Below are 21,415 nucleotides of genomic sequence, written 5' to 3'. Positions count from 1 at the left end.
ATGAACAGAAGTAGTGGGGGAGCATCACAGCCATGTGTTGAAAGAAATTCTTGGAGGTTTAGATAATTCACCTTTGGAAACATGGGTGGTTCGTTCAACATCCTTAAACAAACCCTTATTCAGGAACCTTTTGAGCGGGATGGGCTACTTGACCAGAAGAAAATTCTAACTGGGCCCCACCTGCAAGGTCATGCGCTGTTTATCTTGATATGAGATCACCATGTCAAGCACATATGGTTGTGATGCATGTGCCTGGTATACCCTTATCAGACGGGTAGTCATGATGGATATACTGGGCTTCGTATATTTTACCCCAGTGTCACTTTGGTGGCATGCATTGCTCTCTCACTCAATAATAATAAAATTATTGTGTATAGTACTCAGGTGCTCTACAACTCATCAAAGGTGCAAGTACAATACACAGAATTATGTACAAAAGCCAGGAGAGTGAACCATGTATAAGTCATGATATACATGTGTGCATGTGTATGGAGGTGGGGATATCAGAAGTAGTGTTGGTGAATTTCAGGAAGCATGGAGGTTTTAAAGGATGCAATGTCTCGGCAACTAACAACTGATGCAGGTAGTTTGTTCCATACTTCAGCTACTCTGAGTATGAAAAAATGTTTCCAATTATCATGGGAGCTGTGCTGTTTTCTGACTTTGTAGGTATGTCTACATGTGTTAGACACACGAAGTTCAAAAAGGTGTTCAAGGTGGTTGTTGGCCCGATGGTTAATAATTTTGTGGGTATTTACCAAGTCAGTTGCCAGACGTCGGAACTTCAATGTATCTATTCTCAGGGAAGCAAGATGTTCAGAGTATGGTAGATGCCTGAAGGAGGGTATTCACTTGGTTGCATGTCTCTCAACAGTTTCCAGGAGGTCAATGTCCTGAGCAAGATAGGAGTTCCAGACTGGTGATGCAAATTCCATGTGTTGCACCATATACAGCCTTAAATAGATAGCTGGAGAGCAGCTGACAAAGGTCTTGCTGTGTTATGTCAAGACAGCCTCAACCTTCTTGACAATTTTAGAGATGTGCTTTGTCCAGTGCAAATCACTGCTGACAGTAATGCCCAGGTTACATTCACAAGAAGGCTTCTTGATATTAGTGTTGTGGAGAGAGTATGTGGATGCTGGGTTTTTCCTCCCAAAATGCATTGTGGTACAGTTGTCCACAGACTACTAAGTTGTAAATAACTATTAGTCCTTCCCTTTGTGTTTGATAAATAATAAATAAAAGTATTTTGATGTAAAGATACATGACCTAACACATTCATCAGAACATATTCTTATTTGCAACATAATAATAAGGAAAAAATCATCATCATCATCATCATCATCATCATTTAACATCTATGTTCCATGCTAGCATGGGTGGAATGGTACCACAAGAGCTGGCCAGGCCAAAGCCTGCACCAGCCTTCTGTGACTTCTTTGGCAGGATTTTTTACAGCTGGATGCCCTTCCTAACACCAACCAGTCAGCAGAGTGGACTTAGTGCTTTTTATATGGCACAAGCAAAGGCAAGGTGAGTAGTGCTTTTTATATGGCACAAGCACAGGTGAGGTCAGTTTTGGCAAGGTTTTTACAGCTGGATGCCCTTCTGAACACCAACCACTTTACAGTGTAGACTGGGTGCTTTAAGTGGCACCTGCACTGACAGGATCACCAAGTACTTGCAAGATAAACACTTTTAAGAGGGGAGATGGCATTGGAAGAGGTGATGATGGAAAGGTTATAGTGAGACAGATACAGGTGTCTTGCTGTAGAGAGAGAAACAGGTGTGCTACCGCAAAGAAAATGCACGGTTGCCCAACCTGAAGGAAGTGCAGGAGAGAGAGAGAGAGAGAGAGAGAGTAAGAGACCGCAGGATGGAGATGGTGGCAAAATGCCAGGCATACTCACAAGGAACAGGGATCAATGTATAAATGAATTCAAATATAAAACCTGTTTGTTGAGGTAAAATGATTTGATTTCAGTATGACAGTGTCTGATGATATTTGTTGGCATCGATTCAATTAAGCTTTCATTACCATAATTCTACTGAAATATGCTGCTTTGTTTCATTTTACAATTACAAAGAATTTAGTAAAATAACTGTTGTTACTGATCTGATGTTTTGAACATAATTTAACAGGAAATTTTGAAAGAAGGTTTAATTTAAACAACTTTAAATCAGAAAGTCTGCATCACAGAATCAGAGGCAGTCATAGGCAGGTTGGTAGCAAAAGGGTTAAAACTAATGCAGCATAATACAGTTTGAAGGATTGGTTATCGGTGCTTTGAGGAATATCTGGGAGAAGAGACATGCAGTCTTTTTGGGGGTTTTGGCAAAAATTTTTCCCTATAACGCAAAGAAAGGATTGATACCTTACTACAAAGAATGAAAATATACAATGTTTTACTTTTTACCATGTTAGGACAGTAACAAAGGTTTTAAAGGAGATTTGGCTGCTATTTCTAGAAGGCTAAATGCAAGCATAGGCATATCTAGTGCATTGTATTTGTAGTTTTCATGCAGGTTTTAAAGCAGCTACATACATGTCATAAAACAAGTCAAGAAAGATTGAATAAAGCTATACAACAGCAACTATTGTGAAGGTAAAGATGATGCACCAATTCACCTTACTTCAATGGATCGAGTTTGAAAAACACATAGCAAAATTAGTACAGGATACAGTTAGGTCAGCCTTCATTCTAAATTGTGGAAACACAGATACTATATTCCTGGTGAGACAAACAAAAAAGAATTTTTGTAGCTAACAGGAAAAACAAAATGCCATTGTTCTAAGCTCTGTTAATTTGGTGGGTAAATTAGATAGTGAGATGAGAATGTTGGGTTAGATTTTACCTGCTGCTATGTGTATCCAGGCTGGTTGGTTGGTTGAAGAATAAACACCTGTCACCCACTCAATCTATTGTCTAAAGTGGTGGCGTTGTGGGGTGCTGCAAGGTACTCTATTTATGAGCTGTCAATTAGAGATCACAATGATTTCAACAGCTTAGCACACTGGCTCTCTTGTCTTCTATGCAGCCCCAACACTAAATTGGGTGAACCTATACTGACCCAAGATATGTATAACAATTTTGTTTTTCAACGTGCTGAGGATTTGCTTTTTGTTTTCAGCAATGGCCTTTCTCTTGCATACATCCGTGATATCCACAATGAAGCATTTTCTACTTCCCCAGCTAGTTCATTAATCAATGCTTTGCTGTTCTCCCTAAGTCCAATTCCAGCCTAGTAGAACTAGTGGAAGTAATCACAAATCCATGACATCCTATCTCTACTGGAAGCACAGCACACAACTAACTGTATTTTAGCTGTTATTTGAACTTGAAGCATTAAATAAGTTATCTTTATTATTATGCTGACAATGGACGCTCTGGTTTGTGTTTACTCCAAGGAAGAACAGTTTTCAATAATCTATTTTCTATTAGTTGAATGAATTTGCTGTTATAGACTATCTGGCTTGATTCTCAATCAAAAAGAGAGTTGAAGTAAATTGAAAAGCAATAATGTACTCATATCTTTAAGATTGCCATTGACATAATAAATTTTTAAAAATTTAGCACAGAAGTAAAAACCAGATCTCTGATTACTGCTCTTCTTTAGCATAACTAGATGAGGTCTACACCATTGAAAACTGTTCTTCCTTGGAGTAAACACAAACCAGAGCGTCCATTGTCAGCATAATAATAAAGATAACTTATTTAATGCTTCAAGTTCAAATTAGTACCATAGTGAGTAGGAGAGCTTCTACTCGTAGTACAGTTATGTTTTATCTATCAATAGAAGAAAGTTTTTTCACACCACTCCAGTGTGGGAGAAAAACAACAGTGCATTCAAACAGAAATACCGCATGGTATTTACATCTGACCAAGCTATCTCTCCTTTTGCCAATTTCCACTTTACATTTTATATCTCACAAGATAAGTAACAAATAAAGTACTTGGTTTGATATAATTGTCTAAAACTTCCTGAAGAAATGCTCCAGTATGGCTGCATTCTAATGACTGAAACCGGTAAAATAGGAATAAAAGAAACACACAAATTATAAAATGTCAATCGTCCTCATGAGTCATAGCAGCAATTTGCATGCGTGTTTTAATGCTTTTCAGTTTCTTTGTTAATTTGACAAATATATTTCAAACTCTGTGCACGCATAAAATATATACCCATATTATGTAGGAGTTTGAATGAAATCATTTTGACTAAGAAGAAAGTGTAGTTTTAAAATTCTTAAAATTTATCCACATTTCTAAAGAAACTACAAATCATATCCCAAAATTAGTGGTCATCAGTAGGAAACTGGCCAGGTTGCCAGCTTTCTCAATGGCAAGTGGGCCCCAGCGCCATTAGAATCCATATATGGGGGCCCGTGTTAGTATCTAAGGGGCCCATCCCCTCAAGTCTGAAAATTTTTTATTCACTCCTGGAAGAATGCATAAATTATTTCAGCCTAGCTGTGTTTATAGACAGTTGAAAAGAATACTTTTAACAAAAACAAAAGAAAAAAATTAAACGATAGCTTGGTAGTTGTGGGTGGGCCTCCTAATTCTTCTAGAAACAAATAGTTTTTGACCCAGTCCACCACTGGTGGTCATACTTTATAATTTCTGTAAGCATGGAATTCCATAACCTAAGGTAAAATGCATTCAGTCCACTCTGTAAAGTGGTTGGCATTTGGAAGGACATCCAGCTGTAAAAACCATGTCAAAATTGACCTCACCTATGTTGGTGCCACGTATAAAGCACTCAGTCCACTCAGTAGAGTAGTTGGTGTTAGGAAGGGCATCCAGCCATAAAAACACTGCCAAAACAGACACAGCAGCCTGGGGTAATCTTCTATCTGGCTGGCTTCTATCAACCATCCTACCCATGAATGCATGGAAGACAGACATTAAATGATAATGATGATGAAGATAAACGTAGCTATAATGTGAGGACACCAACAGCATCAGAGTTTTAGGAAAGTACAAACCCACATTCATGGGCAGTTGTTGCACTGAATCAGTATCAAAGAACAGTTGCAAGCAAAGTACAGGAATAAATTCATACATGAACATTTTCTTTTTTTTTCTTTTTAAAGTCAAAGCTTTAGGTGCAAATAAAGTTTTCTATTAAACAAGTGGATTTTTGTAATAATTGCAAACTCTTCATTTTGATACTGTTTTTACTTTGGGGCCAATTTTTTAATCTGTCAATAGCAGAAATTTTTTGGCTTTGCAAGTTATTTTTTAAACAACTGATTTGTTATGCAAATAGACTGTCCTATTTTCTTCGTTTCTATGCTCTTATTCTGCAAAAGACTTTTTGTGTTATTTTCTTCCATTTTTCAACTTACAAGTGACTGCATACTTGGTGCATTCAACTGACATATTCAGTTACACTCAAACAACATTAAACAAACAAGAAGATACATGGCATACATTAAGAGGATATTGAATTTTGAAACAGAAATATAGTATTATCAATATTATTCAAAACAAACAAGTTAACTAAAATAACATATATATAAGTGTGTGTGTGTGTGTGTGTGTGTGTGTGTATATGTATGTGTAAACATATCTATGTATATATATGTATGTATATACATCTATGTATATATATGTATGTGTATATGCATATACATATATATATATATACTAGCACTATGACCCAGCAATGCTGGGTCATAGTGCTAGTGCATGCATATATAGTTGCGTGCGTGCGCACATACATGCGAGTACTGTCCAAATCTCTGACCGATCACATACAGCTAGCTGGCATTCAATTGGTGTATCAAGTTTCGGGCATTTTGATTGGGTTTTGGAAAGAAAATTCACAAAAAAATAACTTCTATTGATTTTTTAATAGCTTTGCGGGGTGATTGGGGAAATGTAAAGATGTGCACGACCACCCTTGGATGGTTTTAAATAACCATAGAAAGTGCGAGCCCTCTAACTGATAAATTGTGGATTTGTATAAAAGACACACACACAGACAGACATTTTGCCATTTATATATATATAATATATATATATATATATATATATATCTTATTATAAAAGGCAGATTTTATCTGCCTCCCTTTGTCAGTTATAGAAATCTACAATATAGGATTTCTTCAATTACAATTTACTTCGATCGCCAGCCTAATCTGGCTCCTGTGTCGGTGGCACATAAAAACACCATCCAAGCGTGGTCGTCTGCTAGCCTTGTCTGGCACCTGTGTCGGTGGCACATAAAAACACCATCCGAGCGTGGCCGTTCGCCAGCCTTGTCTGGCACCTGTGTCGGTGGCACATAAAAAACACCATCCGAGCGTGGTCGTCTGCTAGCCTTGTCTGGCACCTGTGTTGGTGGCACATAAAAACACCATCCGAGCGTGGCCGTTCGCCAGCCTCGTCTGGCACCTGTGTCGGTGGCACATAAAAACACCATCCGAGCGTGGTCGTCTGCTAGCCTTGTCTGGCACCTGTGTCGGTGGCACCTAAAAACACCATTCGAGCGTGGCCGTTCGCCAGCTTCGTCTGGCACCTGTGTCGGTGGCACATAAAAACACCATCCGAGCATGGCCGTTCGCCAGCCTCGTCTGGCACCTGTGTCGGTGGCACATAAAATCACCCACTACACTCACGGAGTGGTTGGCATTAGGAAGGGCATCCAGCTGTAGAAACACTGCCAGATCTGACTGGCTTGGTGCAGCCTTCGGGCTCCCCAGACCCCAGTTGAACCGTCCAACCCATGCTAGCATGGAAAGCGGATGTTAAATGATGATGATGATGATGATGATTAGCATTTTTAAGATTAGAATGCATCGGGTTTTGCCAGGTCCACTTTTTAAAATTTAAACTCCAATTAAGCAAAATTTACAGAAAACTCACATTCTGGTGTGTATGTCAAATGCTTTTCTTAATGTGTTTTACACCACACGCACACGCACACACACAGTGTGCAAGGAATAAAATGAAAGTAATTCACCTTTTGTAGTGAGTGACTCTTTCAGTCTGCCACTTCCTCTTTACACACATAGACACGCAAATATATAAATAAAATTGTAAGCTAACGTGCGTGTGTGTGAGTGTGTGTGTGCGTGTGTGTGTGTGTGAGGGTGCGTGTGTGTGTGTGCGTGTGTGTGCGTGCGTGTGCGTGAGTGTGTGACAGGAAAGTATTTTAAGACGAATATAAGACCTATATCGGCGATGTTTCGCTTGTTGTAGCACAGGTTTCCGTCGGTTTCCGTCGATTTCCGTAAAAAAATTATTTTTTTACATAAGTAATGAGAGCGAAAGAGACTAAGAGAAAGCGATTGTATGACGAGGGAAGTTCTTTTGAAGTTACCGTGCATGGGACGCATTGATGTACATGTGTGTGTGTGTGTGTGTGTTTGATGGAGCGTGGGAGACAGACAGTATGTTGTGTAAGTGAAGTGCTTCTGTTAGTGTGTGTGAAGAGACAGAGAGAGTAATGTGTGAAAGAGAGAGATAACTGAAATTTTTTACTCGGTTTATGTGTATATGTATGTATGCATGTATGTGTGTGTGTGTGTATGTATGTGTGTGTGTATGTATGTATGTATGTATGGCCGATTCAGTGTTTACATTTTTTACGGAAATCGACGGAAACGTGTGCTACGACAAGCGAAACATCGCCCCTATATCCAAGTAGCAGAAAGATCGCCCAAAAGTGTATATAGATATTTAAATGTATTTATATATTCATCTATACACAGATGTATGTATAATGTGTGCGTATATATTTCCATACACGTAACCATTCACTCCGCACAAAGTTTTTTAGGACGAAAATAAGATCTAAAGTTATCTCTAAGTAGTACAGAGATCGCCCAAAAGTGTATATAGATATATAAATGTATTTATATATTCATCTATGCACACATGTATGTATAACGTGTGTGTATATATTTCCATAGAGGTAACCATTCACTCCATACAAAGTTTTTTAGCACGAAAATAAGATCTAAAGTTATCTCTAAGAAACAGAAAGATCGCCCAAAAGTGTATATAGATATTTAAATGTATTTATATATTCATCTATACACACATGTATGTATAATGTGCGTGTATATATTTCCATAGAGGTAACCATTCAATCCATACAAAGTTTTTTAGGACGAAAATATTTATATATAAAAGAAAGGTTGTGTGTCTGTCTACTCCGATTTAGATTCCTAACTACTCCCACATTTTGCGATGCAGTTTAACCAAAACCGGGTATCTTATAGTCGTGATTCATATCGAGCCCTTCTGGGTATTAGCACGCGTCTACGATGAGTCTATGATTTTACAAATAATTTACCATCATTTTTTTCCATTTTAATGCATATTTTAAAAAATAAACGGAAGTAACTCTCAAACTTCACACCAATATTCGTGCTCATATGTGACGTAATATCACATCAGCAGCATTTCCTCACACCCTCCTTGCACTTGGCGAAGGCAAAATACCAGGGGATGAAAATGGTAATATTGCCATCGATTCCATTTGTACCATTGTTAAGACGCCTTCTGATCTCAGAGATGCAGTGTTCCCAGATCTACAAGCTAATTATCAGAATATGGATTGGATTGGCAAAAAGGCTATACTGGCCCCGAGGAATAAAACTGTTCACCATATTAATGATGAAATGCTAAAACTCATTCCTGGGGAAGTCTATGTATATCAGTCTAGCGATACAACTCCTGACCCAGAGGACGTCGTCAACTATCCAATAGAGGTACTCAATTCCTTTGAGCACCCCAGACTACCACCACACTTTCTCAAACTTAAAGTTGGTGCCCCTATAATGCTCATCAGAAATTTGGTTCCCCCAAAACAATGCAATGGCACACGTTTGATCGTTAAGTCCTTATCTCCCACTGTAAGCTTATATCAATATTTGCCTGAATAATCATCATAATTCAGTGCAATCATTAACAGTACTTTCAAGCAATTCAGCCCCGAGCAATGCCGGGCAATTCTGCTAGTATATATATATATATATACATATATACATGTACATGCTTGACCATCATGCTTGAATGCTAAATCCACAAGTTTTTTTTTTTCTCTTTGTTTATTTTCTCTTATTCCTTTCTACTGAAGAGAGTAGGCTCGAAAATTAAAAGAATTTTCACTTTCCTGAGCATCAAACTAATACACCTCCTTATTGTTCATACACCTGTCTTCGACTTTTGTCAACACAATATCAAGGACAGCCACATTATGTTGGCAAATAGTCTTTACTTTAAAGAACTGTTACTGAATATTTTCTCTTTGAGAGAAAACAATATGCTTTTAAATGGAGATAAGTTTGATTTGATCCACTTTGGGAAGGAGGAAACTGAAATTACCATATACTCTTCCCTCGGGCGACTTCCTAGTGTCATCCAACAATACCAGAGATCTTGGAGTGATTGTTGATAACAATCTAAGCTGGAATTCCCACGTAAACAGCAAGGTTGACTTGGCCCGCAAGATGTGCTCCTGAATTCTAAGAACTTTCCAGTCTAGAGATGCCTACACCATCATCCTTCTTTATTCTACTTTTGTCTGACCTCACCTTGAGTGCTACTGCCCAATGTAGTTCCCCCATACAAAACAACTCATTATGAAAGCAGAAGCACTCCAGAAGTCCATAACAAGAAAGATAGACATAATTTAATTTTCTCAAATTGTTAATTTGCAAATATTATACTAATGTATTTTCATGCAGAACTACCCCTTTGTAGAGGTCACCATCCTTAAACTCATTCCAATACAATAGTAAAAGGAAAAAATAATTAAATAAATGAATGGTGAATAGGAATTTCAAGCTAATGTTAAAGGGTGTGTTTCAGAGAGTTATACTTTCAAGAAGGAAGCATTGGAAAAATGCTGTTTGTAGTAGGAAGGAAAAAGATAGAGATGTGGATGCAACATGTAGAATTGGTTGAAACAGGTCACAATTTACTAGTTCAGAAGAGCAGAGACCTTTAGGAGTAAAGAGTCACAGAAAATTTATTTGAGAGCTGACAGTTTCAGTGTATCAGCAGATCGCATTTTTTTAGAGGTAAAAATACATGATCTAGAATGGTTGTATGTGTGTGTGGTATCAGCACTGTGTGAAATATATGAGCAGTACTCTAGTTTGGTTTGCTCATCAATTCTTCAGAGTTGAAGTATATTCTGGTACTGAAGAGAATGCCTAGCCTTTGAGAAGTATTGACTACAGGAATGGTGACATTTAGCATTTGTAGATAATTTTAAGGTTTTAATTATGTGAGTTATAAATAGACAAGGTGTAGGTGTTCTCTGTTTCTGCAGTGAATATATCCTGGCGTTGTTGAAAGAGAGTAAATTGTTGTTCTCATAGAAGAATAGTATTGAGTCATTGTTCATGAAAGAGATGTATGTTTTGTGGAGGTGTTTGAATTGTTTGTGGGGAAAGAGTGAAGGGTAGAACAGTCTGTATTGTAGGTAGAGGTCACATGAAGGATGTTGTTACTACAAAGAAAGAAAATAGAGGGGGGTATCTAAACTGAAAGCATAAGGGTTGGAGAGAGCCCATAGATATGCAGAAATAGAGTGGTTACACAAGAAACTTCCATTTGAATAAATAACGGGTGAGTACACCTCAAAGACAAACAAGTGGATGATAAAGAGGGAAGGGGGATAAAAAGAAAACAGATAACTAGTTCAGTGAAGGAACTTATTGATATGTTTCTAAAAACAAAAATATTAAATATTATGATTTATGAGGCAACAGTTATGTTGAAATTTAAGTAAACCAACAATTATGCAGAAACTTAACCCCTTAATGGATTATCCTGAGTTTACTCGTGCATCGCAAATGTATCTTTTTAGAACCAGATGAGTATACTCAGTCAAAATTAACTTATAATTTTAGCACTCAAACAAGTTTATTTGCTTTGCGTCATTTTATTTTTGAGTTAAGTTATATGTATTTTTTCAATGTCTGAGTTAACTCATTTAAATCCAAATGAGTAAAACTACATTTTAATTTCTATAATAAAAAATAAAGGAAACAAGATAAAAAAAACTTTTTTTGTAATTAACACAGTGTATATAATTAAAAAAAGAAAAAAAAAATATGCTCTGAAATGAAACACCATGACAAAATAATCAATCCATTAAGGGGTTAACTAAACATATGGTGACTGAAAGGCATAACATAAGGAACGCAATTTGGAAAAATAAAGATCAATACAATACAGAGGAAGTACCAGCACAAAATGGAATACCATATGGAGGGCTAAATAGGGATGGTGGTACAATGTGAACAATATGCTGTATGTAAGGAAAACAATGTTAAGGGGGCATGATATGGGAAAATCAATAAAATTTTGAATTAATATGGAATGATAAATACAATATGGAAATATTAATGAAACATAGAAGGGAAGCAATAGGAAGGAAATGCAATATGGAGATAATGTAATATTAATATCACACAAGAATGGGGAAAACTGATACAATATGGAAGTCATACAATAAAGAAGGTATTACAACATGGAGGGAACAATGTGATAATAAGGCAATATGGTAGAATTAATAAATACATAGAGGGTACGCAATGAGGAGTTGAGAGGTATATGTTATGGAGATTATAAAGAAAACCAGCCAAAAGCAGAAATATAGTTCTCTTTTTTTAACACTAACTAAAAGGTGGTAACATGATGGCAAGTTTATCATATTATTGGATAAGTAAGTTCACATGACACAACTTGAAGTTCTTGAGAACAGCTGTTGAGTTAAATTTAAGAAAAAGAGTAAGGAAGACTCTATGAAGAATATATCACCTATTAGAAATGTATTTAATTAAAATCCAAACAAGAAAAATTAATTTTTCAGAAGGTCCTCTGGGACATACATGTTTTGGCTACTCTTTTAGACTTTATCTGCTTCAATCTACTATCACCACCACCACCACCATGAAAGTCTGGTTTGATTTAACAGGCTTTGAAATGTTTATAGGGCTTGCAATATGTCACACATTTTTTATACCTTACTGAATAAAGTCAAAAAAGTAAAATAAAAGAAAATATCCTTTCTAAATTTTATTATTTTTCTACCTGCTTACCCCAACGCTCTAAGTGCTTGTTTCCCCACCTCATTTCAAAATAAATGATAACTTCAGCATCAAAAAACTGAAGCTAAAGACTAGAATTTTATGACACTAGTGATGGTCAGCATTGACAACAATCAGTTCAATAAAGTTTTAAAAATGGATATGCTATATAGATTTATCACATTTCTGCTCTTTGCAGTAAAATGCTAAACATATCTATCCTAAAAAAAAACTTTGCATGTTGAATAGATTATTTAAGGAATATATTACCAACTTAATAATTAAAGTGCATCATGTCACACTGAAACTTCAGTATAACATTAAGTGCTAAATATATACAAATTCCTATATTTTAAGGGTTACCAAAGATCATCAAGAAATATTTGATATTCATAATAAACACAAAAGGAGGAAGAGAAAGGTTAAAATAATTCAATAAAATATTTTATTTCTAACTATTCTTTTAAATTTAAACTTTCCTCCCATTTGAATTCTTAACTCCCACACAATTTATTTCCAAAAAGTAAGAAATCCTTGCAAAAATATAGAAAAAGTTCCTGGTTTTGGTAAGTATTTTGTAAACATATGGTAACTGAAAGGCATGCAAATGTTACATTAAGGTTATTTAGAAAACCTGATGAAAATACAAAAATATATCATAATAGCAATATTTCTCTTTCTTATAAATTTGTCCTGCAGTTTTTTATATACTCAAAGAATGCAATGAAAATCTGAAAGTGATACACTTACCAAATCTTCAGCAAAAAGTTCATTCTGTTTACCCTCATCAGCATGTTGATAAAATGCTTCATTGTTATCAGTCAAAAAACCAGAATAGCTGTCAGTTGCCTTTGCTTGCTCCCAGCTGAGTCCAAAACGATGCCAGTCTGGTTTCTTCTTTTCCTTCTTAGAGGAAGCACTCATTAAATTGGTAATCTCTGTGTCTGAATTCTCAGCCATTTCTTACTTGAATCTTTTCAAAGTGAAGCTAACACATTGAAGCTAATTATGTAGCAGATACAGTAACATCAATAAGAGGCTGGTTCCTTACGACACAAATGTAACAATGTATAAAAAAAAAATAAATAAATCAAAACACGTGATGAGGATGGAGCAGCATTTAGAAAGATCCTGGACATGCTGTCTCCTTAGGACAGTTTATAATTGCAAAGATTGTTTGGTTTCAAGCATCTTTTCATAAATACAAAAACAGAAATGAGGATCCTTTTCACTGCTTTATCTTTTCATGTATCACAGACAACAGTATCAATAATAAGTATATGTTTTGAAGAAGTAGCGGTAGAGGCAGCAACAGCAGCAGTATTTGCAGGGATAGCAACAGTAGCAGTAGATGCTGCAGTGGTAATGTAACATTTATATATAAACAAAGGCAGGTTAGCTGACATGATTAATCATTAGTGGATAAGTGCAGGAGATAAAAATCTGAGATGAAGTAATTAAAAATCCATATTCCTTTTCTTATAATTTTTCTCTTATATTTTACACATATGAAAGCCACCTGTTTGTAGAATTAAAAGATAGGTTTCGGTTTCAGTAGTGTTTATATGCTGTTACGTGCATTGCCAGTGTTGTCATTACTGCTGCTGCTGCTGTTGCTGCTGCTGCAAGCAAAGTTACCCTTTTACTGAATAGCTGCTTTGGTAATATTGATTTTGTATGTCAAGAGTAAAGCAGACAGTAATTAAATTACAGCACACAGCTGAGCTTTCTCCGTGGATAAAGATGAAAATGAAGCAGCTATATCATCGTCCTGTATCATTTTAGAGAGCTTAGCAGCATCTGAAAATAAGGTGGAAGGAAAATATTAATATCACAATCAGAGAAGAAGAAGAAGAAGAAAAATATTAGGTGTGACATTATCAAATAGAATTGAAATTGGTTTGCAAATGGAAACATATCTAAAATCTATAATGTAGTTAGTTGAAACAAAATGTTGCCAAGTTAAAGATACAGATTTGTCAATCTGGAAAGGTTAAGTTCAAATCTATCGGGTTGTCAGTCACTAATAGGAGGAAAAAATATCAGTTTTCGTATTTTGATTTCTTACCTTCAAATGTTGGTGTGTGTGTGTACATGCATGCATACCCATGTGTGTGTGTGTGTGCACGTGCATGCATACCTGTGTGTGTGTATGTGTGTGCATGATGAGGTAGAATGACAGTGAAGTCATGGTGCTAGACAACTCCTGCAATAAGGAGTTCAAAGCTGAATGCAGAATTATATGGTGCAATTAGGCTAGATACATAAATCTCTTCAGCTCAGCCTACCTGATAACAGTATGTTTTATTTCTACAGCATAATTGTTCTAACAATATATAAATATTTAGTCTTAGAGGGCCTGCAAAGGTCATCAACCTTACTCTTCGTCCTAACTAAGAATGGCAAAAAAATTATCCCACATTTATTAGTATAGAAAAACAAATGCAACACACATTTATATGGATGCATGCAAATGTGTGTGTGTGTTCATACAAGGATGTATGCAATCTTCTAGGACACATCTTTGTTTTTATTAAAAAAATAAGGTTAACTATATTGACTATTTCATTGACACATGCACATACATGCACACACATATGTCTGAACACAGAGAGAGGATAAAGATGTGTCTATTTTAAGCAAATAGTTTGTAAACACATGTTGCACACATTCCTATATGTAGTGGTGTTCAGTGAGTAGATAAAAGGTAGATACAAGTGTGGTTGGAATAAAAACCCTGATGCAAACAGAAAAAACTGCAGAATGTTCAGCTGTAATTTGAAACCTTTGTCCTCCATTCATATTTAAGCATTATATATCAGTTTATGTCTGAACTTCGGACTAAACAAAGACAGAAATTTTATAAAGGAGGACATGGTTGAATGAATTGACATTACTAAGTGATTAGTACTTTTTTTATCAGCTCCAGGGAGCTTAAATTGCACTTAAATTGGTTTCGAACTGACTACAAAGGGGCTTAACTCAAGACTACAAACATTTTTGTCTGACACTATCATTTTGGTTACTCTTCTAAAAAGAAGATCACACATTTTTGGTGTGAAGAATACTTGATTTAACTAATCATAAAACATGAGAACTAGATTTTGTATCAAATAAAAAGAAAACAAGTTCAAATTGTGGTTTAGTTCTGTTTATCTGGTTACAACTGTTGTGCACCTGAGCACTGTATACAATCATTCATTATTATTATTATTGTAACTGAATGATTTTATTAAACCTAGAGGTATAAAATGTGACTCAAATAGATCCTGCTTATCTAGTTATTACTCATGCTACAAAAACATGTAAAATTCAATACTATACCTTTGATTAATGTATATAACACTAATATTTTATACATACATATGATTAAGAGGTGATAAATATAAACATGTATTTGTGTTGTGACTAAATATTTTGGTATGTGTATAGTGTTTGTACACATTTATAAAAGTGTGTGTATATCTAAGCACAAATATGTGTATAAGTGTAAGTGCAAATGTGAATGTGTAAGTGGAATTGCAAGTGTAAAAAAATTAGTAAATTAGAAGAAACTTTCTTATTAGGTTTGATCATCTGAAATGGCTGACACTCCTTACTTACAATGTCTTCTTCACATTAAGACATTAAAAAGATAATATTATTTGTAGTTATAATAATTAATTATAATTAAACCAAAGCACGGAGGTGAAGAGTTAACTAATAGTACTTCAGAAATATGAAACCAGCAAATTGCAACATTAATGAAGGAGTCAACCTGCCAAATATCCCTAAAATCATACAACCTCCATTAATAATGAGGTTATGTGCCTCTAATGAGAGGATTTGATGAGCCACCTATATAGTCCAGAGCAATAAAAGACATGAAACCAATAATATAGGCATGATTGTATGGTAAGAAGCTTGCTTCCCAACCACATGGTTCTGAGTTCAGTCCCACAATGTGGCACCTTGGGCAAGTGTCTTCTACTATAGCCTCAGGCCAACCAAAGCCTTGTGAGTGGATTTGGTAGACAGAAACTGAAAGAAACCCATCGTGTGTGTGTGTGTATATATATATATATATATATATATATGCTTGTGTGACTGTGTTTGTTCCCCGACCATCGCTTGACAACCGATGCTGGTGTGTTTACTTCTCCATAACTTAGCAGTTCGCCAAAAGAGACCGCTAGAATAAGTACTAGGCTTACAAAGAATAAGTTTTGGGGGGCAATTTTTTCGAATAAAGGTGGTGCTCCAGCAAGGCCACAGTCAAATGACTGTAACAAGTAAAAGAATATATATATATATATATACACACACATATATATCTATACATACATATATATATAAACCAAAAATAAAGAGCATCAAAGGTCCTTCATGAGCCATAGGCTCATGAGGCTAGTTTCCCAAATTCTGTGGTGTATGTATTCACTCCTGGATGGGATGCCAATCTGTTACAAGGTTACTCATCTTTGCCAGCTGAACGGACTGGAGCAATGTGAAATCAAATGTTTTGCTCAAGGACACAATACATCAACTGGTCTAGGAATCAAAACTACAATTTTATGATCATGAGTGCAACAGCCTAAGCACTAAGCCATGTACTTCCACATATACATACATACATACATGCATGCATGCATACATATATATATATATATATATATATATATATATTATATATATATATACATATACATATATATATATAGTGTCTGAATTTTATAGTGTTAACTATCCATCACAGCTGGTCTTACTAATCGGTTTCGCATGAAATTATATAATATACGCTTGTCAGAGATAGCTGACATGGAAAGGGAAATGGCAACCACTCTCCACTGGTCACCATTTGCCCTTCCATGTTGGCTATCTCTGATGAGCGTATATTATATAACTGATTTGTTGCCTAACACTCCATTATATAATTTCACATGAAACTGATTGGTAAGACCAGCCATAATGGATAATTAACACAATAAAATTCAGACAATATACCCACTCAACTAAGTTATAGACGTGCATCTTCTCCCTGACTTATGGTCTCTTAGGTGACTCAAGCAGTATATATATATATATATATATATATATATATATATATAATGGATGATAAAACGAATGGTTTACACCTGATAGCTTACCGGTAAAGCACTGTCAGAGTGATTCTCAGGTAAATAGCAACTGAAAGACAGAAGATGGAATATTTGAGAATATATTATTAATCACAACAATTGTTTCGACACATCTAACATTGATTCCTCTTGTGGGAGACTCAACAGCTGGTTCAGGAGTATCCGGTGGTGCAGACATATCTTTTTGGGTGATAAATAAATTTTAAAAAACTAGTTAAAATGATTGTTCCACTGTTTTGTAGAGAGAAAAACAGAAAGTTGCATTGTGGAACAGTTGTTTTAACGAGTTTTTTTACTTTATTTGTCACCCAATGACATACATCTGCACCACCGGATACTCCTGAACCAGTTGTTGAGTGTCCCACAAGAAGAATCAATGCTAGATGTGTCAAAACAATTGTTGTGATTAATAATATATTTTCGTATATTCCATCTTCTGTCTTTCATTTGTTATTTATTTATATGTGTGTGTGTGTATTAATAATGATAAGGAGACTGGAGATTTTTCACATCCATAATTTTATCTGACAGCTATTTACAGCATTAAAAGATGCAAGATTATGTCCCTATAAACTCATTTATATATGTATATATACATATGTATGTGTGTATATATATATATATATATATATACGCATGTGTGTGTGTACATGCACATGTGTATGTATATGTAGAAATATAGATGTATGTATATGTAGGTATGTGTATTTGTGAGAGTGAGTTTGTATTTACCCTTGTTTTCACATGTGCTTACTGACTATAAACAACAATAAAGGCAGTGTCCTTTTCTTGTAGTCAACTACAAAAAAGCTTGTCTAGGTTTCTTGATATATCTTGAAGTATTGCATGATCTTTGTAATCAAAAGGACCATTCAAATGGTATCGTCTGTTTCCAGGTCACCACATAACCATGTCCAGGCTGTTTGTTCTTCCAAAGACAAAGAGATTATCTGATTATCTTGCTTGGAAATAGGTGAGGGTTGGCAACAGGAATGGTATCCAGCCATAGAAATTCTGACTCAACAAATTCTGTCTGACCATGCAAGCATGGAAAAGTGGATGAGGTAATGATGGTGGTGGTGGTAGTCATGATCGTAATGATGGTGGCAGGGATGATGATGGTGGTAGTAGTGGTGGTGATGATGATAATGATGAATGGATGATTAGTCTATTTCTGACAATAATGAGTGTTTAAGCATCTCTAGGTCATCTTCCAAATGCAGTTGGTAGAACATAAACAATTTGCATGATAAAAAAAAAAAATTTTTTCCCAATGTAATGTCATAATGTAATAAAAGACCTAAGATAAGAGGTGTCAGGCATATCAACCAGCCTGCATGGTTCAGTGCTGAACAAATGATTGGAGGGTGCTAGTGAACTTAGCAATTGGGTGTTTTGCCTTTACTACATGTGTGTGTGTGTGTACCTGTATGGGCATATGTGTGTGTTTGTGTGAATAATGGGTGAGGAGGTAGTTATTGTAGTAAAGGATGCATTTGTAATTTGGAAATTGTAATTTGGAAATGTTCTTTAAAGGTAAACAGACAAAAAATAAAGAGGGTAAACTGTAATTTTTTTTTTTATTTAGAATGTTTGGCCCTGCAGAAAATCATAAATGTCAATGTACATCAAAGAGGTGGGGAAATAAATGTTGGAAATATTTTTATGAAAAATAAAAAAATGCAAATGAACAGCAAATAAATAAATAAATAAATAAATAAATAAAACAAAAAGCAAGCATTTGCAAAACAAAATTGTTATGGGTTAACCAATTTCATGGAATAATACAGGCTTCTAATCAAAACAGATTAGAGCCTAATAACGTATAATTATCTTTTTTGTCACAGAGAAGCCAATTTAACCCATGCCAGTGTGGAAAGCAAATGTAAAATGATGATGATGATGATGATAAGGACAAAACATGAGTCACCATAGCAACTGGCGATTAACCCATTAATTACATTTAACAAAAGAAAAGAAAAAGAAAGAAAGAAAAAGAAACAGACAGAACAAGAAATTTCCCACCAAACATTCCATACATTACAGGTTCGTGACTGAAATCTACTAAAGTTTTTATTTATATATATATATATATATATATATATATATATTTGTAGTGTATTTCTGGAATACATTAGGATGTGTGGGTGTTTATCACTGGATATACTTTGGTGTATGTGTATGTGTTAGTGTTAAAATGTGTAGGTGTGCACGGGGTCATGTACTGCTGAGTGTTTTTGTATGCTCATATGTCACACAGTGAACATGTCACTCAGTCCATGTACCTCAGTGAATGTGTTGGGGTATTTGTGTATGCATGTGTCACCATAAATATATCAGTGTCCATGTATGTATATCCAGTAATCTCTTGCCATATCGTGGTTCACCTATTGCAGTTTATTATTTAAGCTTATGTCAATTCCTCAATAGTGTTGTCTTGCATTTATAATAAAATAAATATATACAAATTACAAAAATAATTTTTAAAACCATACAGTTCAGTACTGTTTCTACTTTGCGGATTTTCACCTATCGCAGGGGGTTTTGGAAAGTAACATTCACGATAGTCGAGGGATTACTGTATCTGTGTTTGTGAGTATGAAAATGTGTCTCTGAGAACATAGCAGTGAGAATGGATCAGAGTATGGATATGCATATTTGAACACAGCTTAACATAATTAGAAACAAGCCAGTGTGTTGTCTTAAATATATCCCATGTAACTGTAATCAAGTCAGTGAACAAGTTTGTGGACTACTGTGTAAATCAATTTCTATGCTACACAGTAAAGAAGTTTTCGTGTTACTGTAACACATTGAATAAATTCATTTATCACAAAAGTCATGTGCAAATGTTACTTTGAATAAGTTTTTATATGGTTTTTGCAGTTAAGTTTAGACAAATAGTTTTCAGCAAGATGCATGAGGAATCAGTGAGATGTAACTTTAGAACAAAGGAAAATACGATACGATGTAAATTAAAGATTGTCTCTGGCATTTCTTCCAAACAAGACTGGCTAAATATCCCCAAGCTCTTGTTAACTTCTCACAAGACAAAGTTCATAAACCAGTTGTATTTTTCAAATGTAGCACGTTTACTTCTAATTACTAATGCCCTTGAAACAGGTGTGAATGTAATAATTTCTCACTCACTTAACCTAAAAGTCTTAAGCTTCGTGCCTTCACAAGTACACTACTGATTTTGCAGTAACTGATCATCAAGTAGCTCTTTTATTCTAGACACAATTATATGGGACACTTAAATTTTCAGCAACCACTATTTATAACTCCTTTACCACCAAGCCTTTATGACACATATTTCTTCGTATCATGAAGTGCATTATCTGCGTGTCCTTCATTCAAGACAGTAAAATGAATTTTGAGAGAAATTTGGATGCTTTTTCCTGACAGGTAAAACTTCCAAGTTTTCATTTCTTAGTTCTTACTGAAAGTGTTTTATTAGTGACTGATGGTTCTCAGAGATTAATACTTCACACTCAGTTGTATGTTATAATCTTACAGCTGTCTCCTAAACGCATGTGTGGAATAACAATTGCTCTTCAGTTTATTTCAAACAGTTACAGTTCATAATAACCACATGCTATAGATTTTGATACTGTCACTGAGATGAATTTCACTAGATCAGTCCTGAGTTCAATGGTTAGTGGTTAGATTTTGTCATTTGCATACATGTGCACACTTTAGTATAAATATTGATATTTTGTCGGTTGTCGATCAAGTATTTCATTTGCATCTTGTCCAACAGACGATAATTGAATATACCCCGCTTGCTGTAATTCTATAATCAGCTTCATTTGGAATACCATACGAAAATGTTCCTATCATTTATGTCTTGCGTAAGCGGCCTCAGATTTGTACACCATGTCGTAGCCAGAATGCTTTCATTCATAAATATCCTGGATTATGGTCTACATCACATGAGGCAAGCCATAAGAAACTGATCGTTTGGACTTCACAGAATGGCAGCCTTGAGTTGTAAAAAAACTGATCATTTGGACATTACAAGATGGCAGTTAAATAATTTTAAAAAACCATGTTTATAACTTATACTCTTTTAATTCATCATCATCGTTTAACGTCCGCTTTCCATGCTAGCATGGGTTGGGCGATTTGACTGGGTACTGGCGAACCAGATGGCTGCGCCAGGTTCCAATCTGATCTGGCAGAGTTTCTACAGCTGGATGCCCTTCCTAACGCCAACCACTCTGAGAGTGTAGTGGGT

The 21,415-nt window shown here is 35.4% G+C and overlaps 1 protein-coding gene and 1 long non-coding RNA gene across 3 annotated transcripts in view; one reads left to right on the top strand and one right to left on the bottom strand.

The window, feature by feature from the left end:
• LOC115210953 (solute carrier family 12 member 8) overlaps window positions 1–21,415 on the bottom strand; it is a 91,171-nt gene that overhangs the window by 43,671 nt on the left and 26,085 nt on the right. For both annotated transcript variants that reach the window (XM_029779750.2, XM_029779751.2), the window contains exon 2: window positions 12,809–13,858. In XM_029779750.2, coding sequence (XP_029635610.1) covers window positions 12,809–13,018 — 210 coding nt within the window. In that variant the 5' untranslated portion in view covers window positions 13,019–13,858. The remainder of the gene's footprint in view (window positions 1–12,808; window positions 13,859–21,415) is intronic.
• On the top strand, window positions 1,030–20,051 carry LOC118762880. Its single transcript, XR_004998626.1, has 4 exons — window positions 1,030–1,194; window positions 2,828–2,839; window positions 7,214–7,219; window positions 20,042–20,051. It is a non-coding gene; the product is annotated as an uncharacterized LOC118762880 (long non-coding RNA).

This window comes from Octopus sinensis, linkage group LG4 (assembly GCF_006345805.1).
Source record: "Octopus sinensis linkage group LG4, ASM634580v1, whole genome shotgun sequence".
NCBI classification, from domain to species: Eukaryota; Metazoa; Mollusca; class Cephalopoda; order Octopoda; family Octopodidae; genus Octopus; species Octopus sinensis.
This window is presented reverse-complemented; position numbering and strand designations above follow the sequence as displayed.